The 17,332-nt window shown below is 40.7% G+C and overlaps 1 protein-coding gene across 2 annotated transcripts in view; it reads left to right on the forward strand.

Moving 5' to 3' along the window:
- The window catches only part of RB1 (RB transcriptional corepressor 1), an 84,858-nt gene that overhangs the window by 1,342 nt on the left and 66,184 nt on the right, over positions 1-17,332 (forward strand). For both annotated transcript variants that reach the window (XM_074144241.1, XM_074144234.1), the window contains exons 3-6: positions 11,881-11,993; positions 14,201-14,335; positions 16,197-16,235; positions 16,935-17,002. In XM_074144241.1, coding sequence (XP_074000342.1) covers positions 11,881-11,993; positions 14,201-14,335; positions 16,197-16,235; positions 16,935-17,002 — 355 coding nt within the window. The remainder of the gene's footprint in view (positions 1-11,880; positions 11,994-14,200; positions 14,336-16,196; positions 16,236-16,934; positions 17,003-17,332) is intronic.

The raw sequence follows: 17,332 nt of genomic DNA on the forward strand, positions 1-17,332 counted from the left end.
TATTCTTCTGCAGCCTGAGCTGACACGCCACAGCTATGCTGTCACTAGTGATACCTTGTTGTCTGTGGTTTTTAAACCCCAGTATGCATATACTAGCTCTTGATGCATTTGAGTTTTGCAACACAATACAGTAACAGCATGGGAGAGAGACCTGTGTACAGCTCTTTCTCTAACAGATGGAGTTTCTGGCCATGGATGTTCCCAGGGAACATTTATTTAAAAACATAGTTGAGCTCCTGCATATGAACTAAAACCGGAGTAGTCAGTTCTATTGAGTGAAAAAAACGAGGCAGGTTTCAATATAATTCTGGAAATTTCACTCAAGGTGGAATTTTATTTCCATTATTCATTATTTCGTATTTCATTACCTAGCAGTGGCCAGATAAGATACAGGGCGTTTGAAACCCTTCCTTTCAGTATCTGAAGACCTCCTTTACCCCTTCAGAACAGGGCAGTGACTAGATCTTCACTATGACATAGCTAGTATTTATTGTCTTGCAATTAAGGTCTAGGCTAAGAGCCTTTCAAGGTACAGGAAAAAGTCTACGTTACATTGCAGTTGTATCCAAGGCCTTTTCCTCAAACTTTCTGATGCGTCAGCAAGGTGTTCAAGTGAGGAGGCTGGCAAGCATGTGTCTCCATAGGGACCTGGCAGGCACTGGAGTTGCTACGTCTAGCTGTGACCAGTGCAGGCTTCATTTGAGTGTGAAGTCAAGCAAATTAACAGCCTGGCTGATTGCTGCTTCTCTGTCCAAGTCAAGCTGTTATCATGGGGAGCCCGGCTTCTCGGGGTGACTCTGGTTGCAGGGACTCGGGAGGAGGCTGTATTTAAATGCTCACTCCTTTGTCCCCTCTGGTGAAGGTCATGTGTTGGAGGGGCTGTCCCAGGGTTTGTCCTGCAAGCTCCAGCTGTGTATGTTTTAATCGATGTGTTTTAGTGCTAAGCTGTTCCGTTCTGAACTGGAGCAGAAGCTGCTTATGTAGCAGCTTTCTGTTCTCAAGCAAAAAGGGAAATAGCAGGACACTGCTTGAGACAAATACCTACCAGAACACTTCTATTTGGCTTGAGGAAGCTTAAATGATCAGACCACTGGTGGAAATAGAGGTAGGTAGCATCTAATCATCCCACTCTAAAGCCATTTACAGAGCATAAAGACCTGAAACCTTACTTTCCCTGACCTGCTGGTCTTGTTCTTTGTGGTTCATCTCAGAATTGTTCCTGCCAACCTCTGAGGATGTGGAGGGGACTTGCAGTGCTAACTAGGAAGTGGTGTGGCCCAGACATTAGATACTGTGGTAACCAGCAGAGATCTAGGGTGCAAATGTGGGCTTGGACCTAGTCTGAACACCTGCTGTGTACTTGCTCAGTGAATATTTAGTGACTTAAAGAGAAAACGTCTATTAGTACTGTCCTTTTTGGGTCACTTAGGGTACAGAATGATATGGGGTTGGAAGGGGCCTCTGGAGATCATCTAGTCCAACCCCCCTGCCAAAGCAGGTCCACCTAGAGCAGGTTGCACAGGAACGTGTCCAGGTGGGTTTAGAATATCTCCAGAGAAGGAGACTCCACCACCTCTCTGGGCAGCCTGTTCCAGTGCTCTGCCACCCTTAAAGGGGTCTGGAGCACAAGTCTTACGAGGAGAGGCTGAGGGAGCTGGGGTTGTTCAGTCTGGGGAAGAGGAGACTGAGGGGAGACCTTATTGTTCTGTACAAGTACCTGAAAGGAGGCTGTAGAGAGACGGGGGTCGGTCTCTTCTCCCAAGTCACAGATGATAGGACAAGGGGTAATGGCTTCAAGTTGCGCCAGGGGAAGTTCAGGTTGGATATTAGGAAACATTTCTTTACTGAAAGGGTTATCAGGCATTGGAATGGGCTGCCCAGGGAGGTGGTGGAGTCACCATCCCTGGAGGTATTTAAGAAACGTGTAGACATGGTTCTTCAGGGCATGCTCTAGTGTCCAAGATTACTGGTTTGTGGTGGGGTGCTGTGTGGGTGGGTGATGGTTTTTGGTTTGGTTGTTGTTGTTGTGTGTTCAGGTGGTGGGTGGTGGTTTTGTTTGTGGTGTGGTTTTTTTTTTTTTTTTTTTTAACTGTTGGTTGGACTCGATCTCTGAGGTCCCTTCCAACCACTACGATTCTGATTCTGAAAGTAAAGAAGTTCCTCCATGTTTAGGTGGAACTTCTTATGTTCAAGATGTAAGTGTAATCATGTGCAAAGAGACTCTGCAAACAAGGTATATGCAGCTTAAAAGTACAAAGCAATTATTTTTGGCACATGCTGGGAGATAGTGACATATCCTAAGTGTGCCCGCACTTCCGTGAGACACCTAAAGAGTCTTTGTTGGCCAGACAGGCATCAGTCAGCAGGAGAAAGGTTGGTATCTGCTGCTCTCTGGAATGAATTGTCCATGCCAACACCCACTGAAGCCACTGGCACCACCAAAACTGGCTGACTCGCTGCTTTTCCCCTTCAGGGGAAAGGGTGTCACACCTTTCCACACTGATATTTTTACGTTTGAATCTTCGAGCCACTAATGATACTACTTCTCTGAAATTTCACCTTCCTTATCTCGCATAGCTCTGCACCATAGCTTTTCTTACAGTGCTGTCAACTTATCTATTTCTGCAGCAATTTGAGTCAAGGATATACAGCTGTACCCTGTCACAGCTGGGCCTTGAATCCTTGAAACAGCTGAACCCCTGTGAGAGATGTGGAGGAGGAGAAAGGTGACAGGAGAGGGATGGTTACACAATCTTTCTGGAAGATGTGGCTGACTTCTAGTTGGAAAAACCAGACCTGCAGAAAGAGATTGTTCAAAGCACAACTGTCTGTTAAATATGGGGGTGTTTTCCTTCATTGCTGAAGAACATTGAAGCTTTCCTCTGAGACAGCCAGAGTTTAATTACAATCTTCTACAATAAAATCATAACTTGAAATCTCTTAGACAAACCCCCAAATGCTGGTTACAGAAATGTCATACTGAATCAGTGCTGTTGGTCTATGGCGAGAAGGAAGGTATCTGATGTATGACCAGAAAGATGTTTTAAGTTCTTTTTATATCTGGTGAACTCCCTCACAACTTTATTGTAAACATGGAAGCGTATATGTAAATAAGAGCTTTTGCATTAGTGTCATACAAAGACTTTTTTTTGTTCTTTCTATCGTTTCTCTTGTTTACCAAACCAAAATACATAGGTAAACAAAATGTTTGTTTTAGAGTTGTAGTTTTTACTGTCTTAATTTCAAAACCCTTAAACACCAACAGTTGTTGGCTTAAAAATTGGCTCTGATGTTTGCTTCTCTTGTCCTCTTAATTTTTTGTAACTGTCCTAAAATCTCTATTACTAATCAATAGTGTCTGTAAACTCTAGATGGAGTAAATAGATTTAGTGGAATTACTGATGTACTTTGGTGAGCAGCATGTGATTGATGCTGTAAGACTAGGAGAGGTCTAGGAAGCCTTACTAATAGTGCTAAGAAAAGGTTTAGGGCATTTGTTATGGTCTGCTATTGTTTGTTTTGGTAAAGAACAACAAAATGCGAATCTGAAGTAGAATATTGGGTGACGTAAGCAGGAAAAAGAAACTTGAGTGAATTGTTGCTTAATATACTGGAAAGAACCAATGTGAGGAACAGAGGACATAGTGACTAAATTGGAACCAAACTTCTGCAAAGAAAACTGAAGGAAATTAATAGAAATTGGAGTCTGCCAAGGACCTTGAGGCATAGGGTATGGTGTGCTACAACCTCATCAGCCCAACTTGTTGCAGTGTGTGGTGCGTGGGTAGGAGCTTCATTTTTTTTTTTTTTTTTTTTTTTTGGTTGCTGTTCATAACACTGCTGGGGAAATGTGGCCCACTGTTCTCCTGCTGCTGCTCAGCTGTTCAGACTCATGAATTCCTGAGTCATTTTTATCAAGTGTCTATCTAACCTGCTATTAAAAAATTTTGATGATGAAAGATCTGCAGTTTGTGTAATTAGTTCTTCCAAGTTTGACTTTGCACATGAATTTTTTTCCCCCAAGTACTACACTAGTCTGTTTCTGTGTTATAATTCAAGCCAGTGGTGATTATTCTGTACCACATGAACCTGAGAGTGCATTATTGCTGCCTGTTTTTTTCTTTTTTCTCCCAGAGAGACTGTAGGATCTGAAGACATTTCTGTCATCTTTCATTGTTTCTAATTGCTCATCTTACATTGTGAAATTCTCTCCAACTGGTGACTTACACTGGTATGCAGATGCTGCAGAGCACTTGCTTCGCACAAAAGCTGAACTGTGTTCTTAGTGAGGAAAATTAAAAGATGAACTGTAGCTTAAGTGGAGGAATGAAAGAATGAGTTCTTAAATACAGCAAGATTGCTCTGTGTAGACCAAAAAGTTAGTGATCAGTGGGTCAAATGTTCCCAATCCGTAAAATTTCACATTTAACTTAAATCAGTTAATTTTGGTTGTAGTTTCTTATAAAAAAGAAAACATTGTAGTTGGTAAACCACCTCATCCTCATGTTAAAAGACACACAGAGGCTTCTTGCTTTTGGCAAAAGCATGAAACATGAGCTAATAAAGTCTTTTATATCTAGAGCTTTTCTCTTGTTTATAGAACTGCAGCTAAACTAAACCTGAATCCACTGAAGCTTTGGATGGATGAGCAAAATTACAGCTATTCTAGGATCCTTTGTTATTAAACAAAAATGAAAGCTATTGAAAATCCCAAAGCAAACATAAATCATCACCATGCCCTCTTGCTGGTGATATTCAGGTTCTTAGTAGCCAATAACATTGCATGTATGTGTTGTGCCCTTGCACTTTAAAAGCATAGCTAACTGGCGTACAGTTTCTTTTTTTACTCATCTTCTGCCCATCTTGGGGATAGATTGATGTCCCCTCCAGTCCCTTTTTTCCGCAAGAAAAGTGTAGCAGGAATTTTTCATATCAGAACTATTTTCATCAGTTCAATACTTTCCATTGACTTCCATTACTTTTAGCTAGTATTTTATTTGAATTTGATTTAATCTGTTGAGAACTAATAGCAATCTACCCTTCCAGACAGTCTTCAGTAGAAAATGTAAAACTGTTGTTGCTGAAAAATGGAGGATCTAACTGTCTTTACACAAAACTTCTTATATATAGACAGTGGATACAGTATTCGCTTTCAGAATTTTTTTCTAGGAAACTTTTCCTACAAGTTTTAATTCTGATCAGTTTTCTATTGTGAATGCTTCTTGCTTCTTTTTCCCTGCCCTCTTCCTCCCCTGTAATCACAAAGATACCCATGAATGTTTCTCGTACCATCTAGCTAGTTCTCTATATTGATTAGTATGTGGTTGCTGAGGTTTTAATAAGCCAACAAGTTCCACATCTTCCCCTTCAAAAATTCGGTTTTTGATATTTACAGTGTGAAATCCTAGATACCATTTGATTCAAATACTCATTTGCGTTTGCATATCTCTCATGTACATCTCTCTTGACTTGCTTTTACACAACATCATTTGAAGTTTCTATTCCTGGATCATTTTTGTAGGCTGTCATAAAAACTGCTATCAGCGTTGACAGAATAATAAACATCTGTAACTGCAAACTAGAACTGAGACTTCCTGTGACTTCTCCTCCTCGTGACTGGTTTAGCACTGGAGAACCTCTTGAGGTAGAGAACAGAAGTTGTATCTGTTAGTGCCTTTAACACCTTGCAACAACATAGAGAAAGAACAGAGGCAAGAATCCCATGTCACAGTAATTTGGTTTGATGAGCGTTTTAAGCTTATGACTCCTCCAGGCTGTTTTCACTAGATTTAGGCAAACTGATGATCTGCTAAAAATGTATTAAATAGTAGTAGTAATAACTCCAGAATGAGAAATAAATATTTTGACAGAGTTTGCAAGAGTTCTAGATCTTTTCCTGCAGAAAACTATATTGATTTAACTGACCTGACCTACATTGCTGGAAGTTATAGCATTGGTTCCCCAGAATCCTAAATAAAAAAAGATATCTATGTAGACTACTAAGTGCTAAAAAAAAAAAATATATATCTTTGAGTTAGTGATTGGTAGGCTTTGATTCATGATGAGTTGAAATAAGGTCACTGGAATTCATCTTACTGAAACTGACTGACAGCCAAGGACAAATGTTGAGCAGTAGTTCTGCCTGTTTTATGTAGTGGTGCTGTATCAACAAAGATCTTGAGTCAGACTGTGGTCAAGAAGAAAACCCTCAGAAATAAATTTCTGGCTGTGAATTTGTCTTGTGTCCATTCCCATGCCCTCAAGTCCATCTGGGATGAATCGTCTGGCTTTGGCTGTAAACAAACCGTTAATTTGTGTCATAGGATTGGCTCCCCTGGAGTTATGACACTGACAAAATAGTTTTTGTTCTGCAGTCGGCTTTAATTCGTTTGTATAGGAAAGAACTTGAAAAATGTCTGTGAGCTTTGGGAGGGAAGGGGTATGAAGAAGAGAATGTTCTAGAGCCTGACTTGCCAGGAAGACTTTTCTTTATCTCTTCTCCCCTTCTCCTACCCCATGATGTTTATATTTTATGTATTAAAATCACTGAGATCTTCATGCACGGGTATGGGTAGATAGTCTTATTTCCTGAGGAAACTGCAGTTTACCTGTGTCTTTGGGCCTTTTAACCAACAGTAGCTGGTGGTGTAGTCCCAGTCTGGTGTTCTTACATGTTTTCCTTTCCTCCCTCCCTTCCTCTGCTAATGTTACGAGGTGGGCATGCTCAGGTGCTGCTCACCTCTTCTTCGCTACTAGAAAAAAATCATAATCTATTTGTTTATCCTGTGTGATTTTGTGTAATTTTTTGTTTGGCCAGCAGTCATCCAACATCTTCTGTCTGGTTAAAGAGAAGGTGTCCAAAGCGTCGTGTAACACCAGCAGTGGATATGGGGGTATTTCTGATATTAGAGTTTGACTCACCATAATGGTTGAATCTAGTGGATTGACATGCTGCCTCTGAGGCTGCTGTCTTGTTGAATTTCACTGAATTTCACTGAATTTCACGAGTTGGACGGGACCATAAAGATCATCTAGTCCAACTCCCCTGCTGAAGCAGGATTGCCCAGAGCATGTCAGAGCACGTTACTCAGGACTGCATCCAGGCGGGTCTTAAAAATCTCCAGAGAAGGAGACTCCACGACCTCCCTGGGCAGCCTGTTCCAGGGCTCTGTCACCCTCAGTGTGAAGAAGTCTTTTTCTCATATTTGAGTGGAACCTCCTATGTTCCAGCTTGTGCCCGTTGCCCCTCGTCCTCTCACTGGCAACCACTGAAAAGAGTCTGGCTCCCTCCTCCTTCAACCCACCCTTGAGATACTTATAGGCATTGATAAGGTCTCCCCTCAGCCTTCTCTTCTCCAGGCTAAAGAGTCCCAGCTCTCTTAGCCTTTCTTCATAAGGGAGATGCTCCAATCCTTGAATCATCTTAGTTGCCCTTCGCTGGACTCTTTCCAGTAGTTCCCTGTCCCTCTTGAATTGAGGAGCCCAGAACTGGATGCAGTATTCCGGTTGTGGCCTCACCAGTGCAGAGTAGAGGGGGAGAATGACTTCCCTCGACCTACTAGCCACACTCTTCCCTATGCAGCCCAGGATTCCGTGTGCCTTCCTGGCCACAAGAGCACACTGCTTGCTCATTGTCATTTTGCTGTCTACCAGGACCCCCAGATCTTTCTCTTCAGAACTTGTCTCCAGCAGGTCCACACCTAACTTGTATTGGTGCCTAGCATTCTTCTTCCCCAGGTGCAGGACCCTACACTTTTCCCTGTTGAACCTCATGAGGTTCTTCCTTGCCCAGCTCTCCAGCCTGTCCAGGTCTCGCTGGATGGCAGCACGGCCCTCCGGGGTGTCAGCCACCCCTCCCAGTTTGGTATCATCAGCAAACTTGCTGAGGATACACTCGGTCCCCTCGTCCAGGTCACTGATGAATATGTTGAACAGGACTGGACCAAGTATTGACCCCTGGGGGACACCACTGGTTACAGGCCTCCAGCTTGAATCTGCTCCACTAATCATTACCCTTTGGGTCCTGTCACACAGCCAGTTCTCAATCCACCTCACTGTCCCCTCACCCAGCCCACACTTCCTTAGTTTCCCAATGAGGATGCTATGGGAGACTGTGTCAAAAGCCTTGCTGAAGTCAAGGTAGATGACATCTGCTGCCCTCCTCTCATCCAACCAACCAGTCATAGCATCGTAGAAAGCGATCAGATTGGTCAAACATGATTTACCCTTGGTAAACCCATGTTGCCCACTTCCAATAACCCCCCGCTCTTCAACTTGTTTGGAGATGACATCTAGAATGAGTCTCTCCATTACCTTCCCAGGGATGGAGGTGAGACTAACTGGTCTGTAGTTCCCAGGGTCCTCCTTCTTGCCCTTTTTGAAGACTGGAGTGATGTTGGCCTTCCTCCAGTCTTCAGGCACCTCTCCTGTTCTCCATGACCTTTCAAAGATGATAGAGAGCGGCCCAGTGATAACATCTGCCAGCTCCCTCGGCACTCGTGGGTGCATCCCATCAGGGCCCATGGACTTATGAATGTCCAGTTTGGCCAAGTGGTCCCGAACCTGGTCCTCCTCTACTGGAGGAAAAACTTCCTCTCTCCATACCCTCCCCCTTGCCTCCAAGGCCAGAGCGAAGACTGAAGAAAAGAAGGCATTCAGCAACTCTGCTTCCTCCGTGTCTTCCACCACTAGGGTGCCCATCTCATTCATCAGTGGTCCCACATTATCCCTAATCTTCCTTTTACTGTTTACATACCAAAACAAACCCTTTTTGTTATTCTTAACTGTAGTGGCCAAGATGAGTTCAGCTTGAGCCTTGGCCCTTCTAATTTTCCCCCTGCATATCTTCACCGCTTCCTGGTATTTCTCCTTGCCTGCCAGGCCCGTTTTCCAAAGATCATAAACCTTCTTTTTGTTCCTGAGCTCCAGCCAAAGCTCTCTATTTAGCCAGGCTGGTCTTTTTCCCTTCCTGCTTGTTTTTTGGGATTTGGGTATGGCTCTTTCCTGGGCTTTTAAGAGTGCCTCCTTGAAGTATGACCAGCCTTCCTGGGCACCTTTGCCCTTCAGGACTGTCTCCCAAGGGACACTTTCAACCATGCTCCTGAAGAGGCCAAAGTCTGCCCTTCGGAAGTCCAAGGTGGCAGTTTTGCTGGCCCCCCTCCTTGCTTCAGCAAGAATTGAAAATTGTATCATTTCGTGATCACTCTGTCCAAGACAACCTCCAACATTTACATCCCCCACAAGACCTTCTGAGTTAACTATCAGCAGGTCCAGTAGGGCACTTTCCCTAGTCGGTTCTCTCACCAGCTGCGTTAGGAAGTTGTCTTCCATGCACTCTAAGAATCTCCAGGACTGTTGCCTCTCTGCTGTGTTATATTTCCAGCAGATATCTGGGAAGTTGAAGTCCCAGATGGGACTGATGGTAGAAACAAATCAGTTGTTTCTCCCTAATGGTAGAAACAAATCAGTTGTTACGCTAAACCATACTGGATAAGGAGTTTAAAGATTGTTCTTCAAAACCAGACCTCACTCTTACCAAATAAACCATTGCTATAACCTTCAAGCATTCATCCTCCCAAGGGTATATATAGCTAAGCTCCCTAGGAGAACTAGGCTTGTTTAGACAGGCAGCAAACCAGGAACAATTTCACCACTTCCTAGCACGTGGTCCTCCTGCCCTACGAGATGTATTTACAGAACGGCGTCATGGTCCAAGTTTGCAGGAGCATGAAGTGAAGGGAACTTAATTCATTAAACAAAGTCAGTCGATCCAGTGGCAGTTGTGTCCCTGGTAAGTAAGTAGTCAGCCTTCTTGGTAGGTCACTAGCTAGCCTTAACCTTCAAAATTTTTTACAATACATCACAGACATATTCATGCAGGAAAATAGACACTCCCATCCATTTCTTGTTCTTATGTGCCTGGTATCTTGTTGTACCTGTCAGCAAAGGATTGTTGAAACTGGCTGTGGTGGGAGCACATCTGTTAGCAAAGCTTTTCTTCCATGCAAAACCTCCTCAAGAGCAATTTTTTTTGCCACGTCTTTAGGTTGCTGGTGGTATATGATGGTACGCCAAATACATAAAAAGTGAGGGTTTCCAATAAACAGGGAGACAGTGACTATTTGATAGTAGTATCCATTCCTTTATGTGTCATCAAATGCACCTCAGTCTGTTAATAGCTCCTTTCAAAATAGTTTTCTGTTGTACAAGGTGTCACAATTCACAGGAACGCTCAAATAGGAACGCAGGAAGAAAGTAGTAACTTAAATAATGGACAGTTACCACGTTGTTGAAGGTGGCTGGTTACTTTAACATTCAAGTGTTGTAGTACACTGTAACACTTAACCAGTTGCACAAACCAAACTCATTCTTTGGAGGAGGCCCCAGCCAGTCTTCATGGATGTATAAACGCTGGTCCCAAGAAAGAAGCAGAGCAATTGCTAACAAAAAAAAAAAAAACTTAAAAAAAATAAAATTGTTGGCAGTGTTAGTGAAATTGTTGTATTGTTTATGGGCATGGCAAGCTATTTGTCATGGTTACATTGCTGAGTAAGCGAGGACATGAGTGGGTGCTGAGGATGCAGAGCCTTTTGGGGTAGTTTTGGAAGACCATGCAAGATGGAGGAAGCCAGCTCTGGTGCAGTCTTATTCCTGTGGCTGGCCTTTTGGCAATATTTTCTAGAGTGAACTGGCCCCTGTGGCTCACATTGGTGTTGTCTGGGAGGCAGCTAGGTGGAATGATTGGGGAAAGGATAAAAAACTAGGCCAGGGAGTAGCTAAAACTAAGCGGTGTAGAAGAGTAGGAGTTGGGTATTTCAGTTCCCTCGCTCCCAGGGGTCAGCTTCACCTCTGTCCTCTAACAGATGCCATGTCCGACCTAGAGCTGCTGAGAGACACACTCAAATGCGGCTCCTTCGCTGAAGTGGCTGTGGGCCTGGGTGATGCTGGAGATTTATTTACAATTATACCAAACATCCAAAGAGTATTTTATGAATTTGCTGTTTTAGGAGTCATGCCGGGTTGCAACCACACCTAGTTCTGTCTTCAAAATAGCTTTGTTTCCAAAACTAGTGGTATACCTGCTCAAGTTTTTTCTTCCATGCTTCTACAAAATACTCCTATTTGAAGGTTTTCCATTGAGATGCTGTTTTGGTGGAAGGGTACTAGAATCATAGCTGATGCCTGGCCTGCTCCAAGTCATTACCTTGTGAACTGTTGAGTGAACTCCATGTGGGTGGCACATTTACCATGGCAGGATGGCTTTTCTTTGGTGAAGAATGATGGGTTACAGCTTGTACCTTACTTCTAAGCAGCAGAAGACAGACCTTAAGTGTAGATGTATGGTAGGAAAATGCCTGCAGGTGCTTGTTACTATCATGCTTTATTAAGCAAAGAGATGGGTTCTGTGATTCAGCTCTAAGTGGTTGAGACCTAGCTGGAGAATAAAGTTCATGAGTATTTATTGCCTGTATTTGTAATGATTTTATATTTCTTTCTTATGGCTTCTCTCCTGATTCCTTAACCTTCAGCGTCTTGTTAAGATCAAATATAGTAACTCTTAAAAAAAACAGAATCATGGTGTCTGCTTTGCATAAACGTTCCATGGAAACAAAACTTCTATTTTGAAGCTTTGCTGAATTGTATGGGTAAAACTGATCTGGGACTCTAGAAATAAGAGTTGAAGTGCTTGGTCTTTCATCTGTAATGTAAAACTTGTAATGGTTTTCAGTTATCAAATAACTGGCTATTGTAGTCAAATGTTTGCTTGAGGGTTTTTTGTTTTACTATTTCTAATCTAGTTTGGACAAATTAGTGCTTTCCATGTATTACCCACTTCTGTTGCATAATAAAAATAAAAACTGTTTTCCCTTTTTCTAAAAGGCTTATAACAAAAAGAAAAAGGAAACATGGGGAGTCTGTATCTTTATTGTAGCAATTGATCTGGATGAAATGACATTCACTTTCACAGAGCTTCTGAAAAGTATAAACATAAGGTAAGTGAATTTAAGTGTGTGAATCCAGATTTCAACAATTAACTAGTCAACAGTTTTATTAAGAGAAGGTTTTTTAAAGCATTGTGGGTCTTTGCATATCAGGCTAGTTGATTTTAAATTGAAGGTTACTTATGGGAATTCTGAATATTTTGGTAAACTAGAAGTCTTGCTATTATATTTTAATTGAGGGAGCAATGATACTTTTTTGCTTCAATTGTGATTGGCTTTGATTATATCACACAGCTGATTCTTGTTCTTGCTCATCCAAAGTTTTCATCAATTTAACGTGGTGTAAATTACACTTACAATGTTTTCTTTTCTTTGCCTGTATCAAGATTTTCTATAAAACTTTTTTTTCCCCAACATTAGGCTTAGGCTAAATAAAGACATGGGAAAAAATACTACTCTTCAAGTAGTTTGTCAGCATGCTGCTCTTTTTCAAACATTTAATGCCAGTCTAAATCTTGTATTTTTGTACATGCTCTTTGCTAGGAGATTGTTACTGTTACATTGTATATGCACTAAGTTCATAATATAAAAATTAAGACTGTGGAACAATGTCTGCTTTTAAGGTAAATTTAGGTGACAACAGCAATAGGCATACCCCTGTGTCAGATTTATCTAAGGAAAGGATTCCAGTGCTGTCTGCCTAATAACTGTGCTGTGCTTCGAGAGCATGTGCAGGAGCAGAGCCTTCAGATGCTCTAGGGCAGGAGGCTAAGGCAGAACACTGAGCACATCAGTGCGGTAACCTCAGTCGCGGGGTTAAATATCCTTTTCTTGGAAGTCATCAGTTACGATTAGACTTCTCCATGCTGCTCCTGCCTCGCATCGTCTCCCAGAGCAGCGGTCAGGTCCTATGTTTCAACTTAATCTCTTCAGTCTTGACTGAATTGGAACTGTGTGGATGAAATCTAATTGCATTTGTGCAGCGATGTTCAGTGTGTTCCACCTGACTACAGACCAACTTGTGCTGCAAACTGAAAGAGGCTTTTTCCCTTGGGGTTTCAAGTAAGCTATTACTCTGCCAATTTTTATTTTAGCAATACTCAATTGCTTGTTAGCCCTGGGCTTTTTGTCAGCTGCGAGGTCAATCTGGCAGAGATTTCTACTAGGCATCTTATCCTCTAGAGCCACACAGATATATTGGAAAGATTTTTCATTCCACGGTAAAAGAATTCTCAAATGAACTTCTGACTGGTTTTATGTTCTGTTTTTTTTTTAATCTGATAAAGATCAAAAAATCTCTGAGAATCCTACATTCTGATAAAGGATCACAATATATTTGGTATAGTTGAAATAGTTGAATATATTTATGCTTACAAGTATCTAAAGGGTGGGTTGAAGGAGGATGGAGCCAGACTCTTTTCAGTGGTTCCCAGTGAGAGGACGAGGGGCAACAGGCACAAGCTGGAACACAGAAAGTTCCATTCAAATATGAGGAAGAACTTCTTTACGGTGAGGGTGACAGAGCCCTGGAACAGGCTGCCCAGGGAGGTTGTGGAGTCCCCTTCTCTCGTTTTGGTAATGAACAAAATCTGCTCATTTTGGTAACGAACAAAACAAAATGCTCTCTTGATAACCATAATATATTGCATGGATGAGTAAGGAAAACTTCAGTCCCCTGTGTACTAGTACTTCCAAAGGGTGGGGTTGTACTTTCCCCCAGTGCCTGTTGAAAGGCTTGGAATTTCATATAATTCAATGCATTCATCTCAGTTTTTGTTCCTAGGTCTCTTTAGCATGGATGGAGCAAAGGTTTATGTTCTTTGAGTAGTAAGAACATTTCTGAAGTAGAATTTTTAGTTAGAACAGAAGAGTTGAGATATCTGTGTTGGATGTTTGTGGTTTATACTGGCAGAGCAAGGAAGAAAGATGTGTCTGGTTAGCAAATTCTGACCTTCAAAGATAATATCTGTGCTAGCCAAGAAAATTCTCCTTCTGTAGTAGACCCCATGTCGCGAGAGGGCTGTGCTACCTAGTTGAGCAGTTTTCCTACATCTGGAAAATGTAAACATGGTATATAGGGCTCATGGAAAGCAAGTCGTGTTTTCCAAAGCAAGGTTCTCAGTCACTGCTAGTTGTAGTAAGAATATGCTGGACTCCAGTGAAATCAGGCAGTGGGTTTTGGTGGGGTTTTTAAAGAGCTATTGCATAATTGTCATTCTCAGGTATGATAATCTGGCATCTTTTTTCCTTTTTTTCAGTGTATGCACATTTTTTCAGTTTCTGAAAGAGGTGGATGTTAACATGGATACTGTAAGCACTAAAGTTGATAGCACTGTATCAAGGCTGAAAAAGAAATATGATGTATTACTTGCACTATACCACAAGTTTGAAAGGTAGTATACATTTTTAATCTTGAAATTATGCATTCTTTGTCTGCCAACATTTAAGTATTTAGATTTTTCAAACTGTGTATTAAAAGAGCTGATTTAAACTCTGTGCTAATATTTACAGAACAGTGAAATGGAACTGCTTACATGCATTGAATAAACACATCTTACATTTTATTCCGTAACTATTACAATGCTTTGTTAAACAATCCCCTTGTTTCAGGACAAACAATAGTAAGAGCAGCATGACAAGTGGTTGCTAGTCCCTTTGTTAATCTTTTTACAAATAGAAGGATTGGTTTACGTTTACTATCTAATACTTCCTTTTTTTTTATTTAAGTGACTTCTCATTTCTACCTGCTTACCCCTCCCCAAATCTTGATTTAAGTTTCTTTCTAGAAAGAAAAAAAGTACAAATAAGATAATTGGTCCCTCCCAGATCTGGAACTGAAGGCTGTTTGTTCCAGTGTTTAGGGGTGTTGCAGAGCCTGCTGTATTAGCAGTTCTCACTTGTAATCAAGGAAAACCTTCCTGAGTGGTTTAGCTAACCATATAGCGAAAATCAAGGGGCATTCTCTTTCTGCGGAATAAATTGAATGTGCTTATGGCAGAGCGCTAAGAGCTTTTCTGTGTATAACTTGAAAATCAGGAGATTCTCAAATGGAAGCTTTTTTTAAATTGCTGTTTCCAAGGTGGTAAGTTGCTGCACTCTGTGCTTTAACATGAAGACAGAGATGATAAAGGCTTTAGATCCTTTTACAGGCTAATGTGTGCTAGCATAGATGAGCATTGGCAAGATCTGGTATCCTCTGAGGCAATTTTTAATCAGTCTGAAATTCTCTGTAGCATATACCAGTAGAAAACTGTTTCACGTTATTAAATATTGATGCATCATTCCATGATGTTCCTATTACTCGATCCCATTGCTTCAGAGCACTGGGGTAGTTTTCAGCTACAGGAGTTTGAGTCACTGTAACGTTTTGCCTTCCAAACCACAAAAGGCTCTCAAATATTGCTTAAATGACACTTGACAGGGGTAGCAGGTCACCTCTTAGTAGTTTATAGAATCAAGGCACAAATGTGATATAAGTTTTGTCTTTTCAAAGTCCAACCAATCACACCATTATCCTGGGTAATGTGTATATCACAACATTTTTGTGAGGTTTATAGTTGTCTTAAAGCTGTAAAGTTCTATGAAAGTTGTAAATAATTTGTTTTTACTCATTGCAACTGTTTTCGGGACTATAAAAGTGTCATTGCAGGTGTATTTTGGTTTTTGTCCTGCCTCTAACTCGTCTTCACTTGCTTGCTTTTTCAAAGCTTGGATTGCAGTAACATTTTCTTTTTGAACAGAAGGATTTGAAATTTGTGAGTTTCCCCGGTTATCTTTTAGAATAAACTGAATTTATTTCTTGAAATGACATGTGCGTAGAATAATTAGGAAGAAACATTATATTGCAAGGCTTGCAGTGACACTGCAGAAAGAATAAAGGTTTTAAAATGCCCTTTTATAGTGTGTTCTGCAGCTGTAGTGCATACTTTGCTGTGTTTTACAAGCCACTGAATAACAATGTACATACAAATCCTGTCTTTCTGGAAGAAAACAATAATAAAATTTATTATAGCATATTTATATTGTCAAAGCTTGCATAGCAGAACATAAGCATGCAAGCAACAGCATTATTTGAGCTCTGGCAGGGCTTCAGTTGGTCTGTTGTTTATCTGTTTTCCAAGAGTCAACATTTTTTTTTGAGTTAGAATAATGTTTTGTGAACTGGTGTATTTTTTACTACATTGATTTCAAAGATATTACTCAGTTTGCTTTCAGAAAATTGTTTAAAAATAAGAATTTGTTTTTATTTTCTAGGACTTGTGGCCTTATTTATCTGGAACAACCTAGTAGTGAGTAAGTTTGACTTTCCTGAATTGTGTTTGTCAAGATAAGATGTAAAACGTGTCAGAATTTTATTTTTTAACCCATTAAGATTGCCCTAAGTCATAGTATGTTGTGTGTTTAATTTAGATTTAGTGGGGACTTCGAATTTCAGTGAGAGATGATGAAAGCCTCAGAAGTGAGATAGATATATATAAATATATATATATATATACACATATATATATATATATTTGATCACTTCCTCCATGAAGGATCACCACCCAATGCCGGGTGTCTTGGCATGGTGGAAACGAACATTTGGAGAGTGAGTTTCCTAATCATAGCAACAAATGAATGAAGGAGAAGCTGCCTTAGCAACTCCCAAATGAGCTTGAGTTCATGCTGTGACTGGAGAATAGGGCATTAGTCAAAGACACAAGAGAGAAAACAGCTCGTAACAGTTAAGTGAATTATCCACACTTACGTTCTTTTCCAAGGATGATAAAGATATTTCCTGATTCTTGAATGGCTTTACGAAGACTTAATTTTTTCAAATATGTGGTCATAATTACATAGGGAATGCAACGAGGTAATTAATAAACTTAACTATATGGGAAATGTTGCATGTTGTCTTAAACTCTTCCATAGACTGAATCATGTTTTCAGAAGCTATCCTTTGAATTATTACAGAGTTGTTAATGCAAAGACTTTAATTCTGTGTCTCTACAGGATTTCTGCTGAACTCAGTTCTGTATTAGTCCTAAAAAATTACTGGATTACTTTTTTGCTGGCAAAAGGTGAGTCTTGATTAAAAGGCAGTTATTTCAATTAATATTGTTGAAGTAAGTTTGTGGGTTTGTTTTACATGTCCAGTATGAGACTAACACCTGTATTACAGATATCTGTAGTACAACCCCAGAATGCTTTGATTGTGTGGCTTTTGAAACGACTCAGTAATATTTATTTCTATACAATTTGGTTATTCTTTTAACTTCTGTTACTTCCTGTGTATACAGATATATTTTTTCAAGGTTTATAAGTTGTTTTTTGTTTGTTTTTTTTTTTTTTTTACTTTGAAGGATGCTATTCTGTATTTGAGTCTATTCTGAGGTGCTTTATAATCTGCC

This window comes from Numenius arquata, chromosome 1 (genome assembly GCF_964106895.1).
Source record: "Numenius arquata chromosome 1, bNumArq3.hap1.1, whole genome shotgun sequence".
NCBI classification, from domain to species: domain Eukaryota; kingdom Metazoa; phylum Chordata; class Aves; order Charadriiformes; family Scolopacidae; genus Numenius; species Numenius arquata.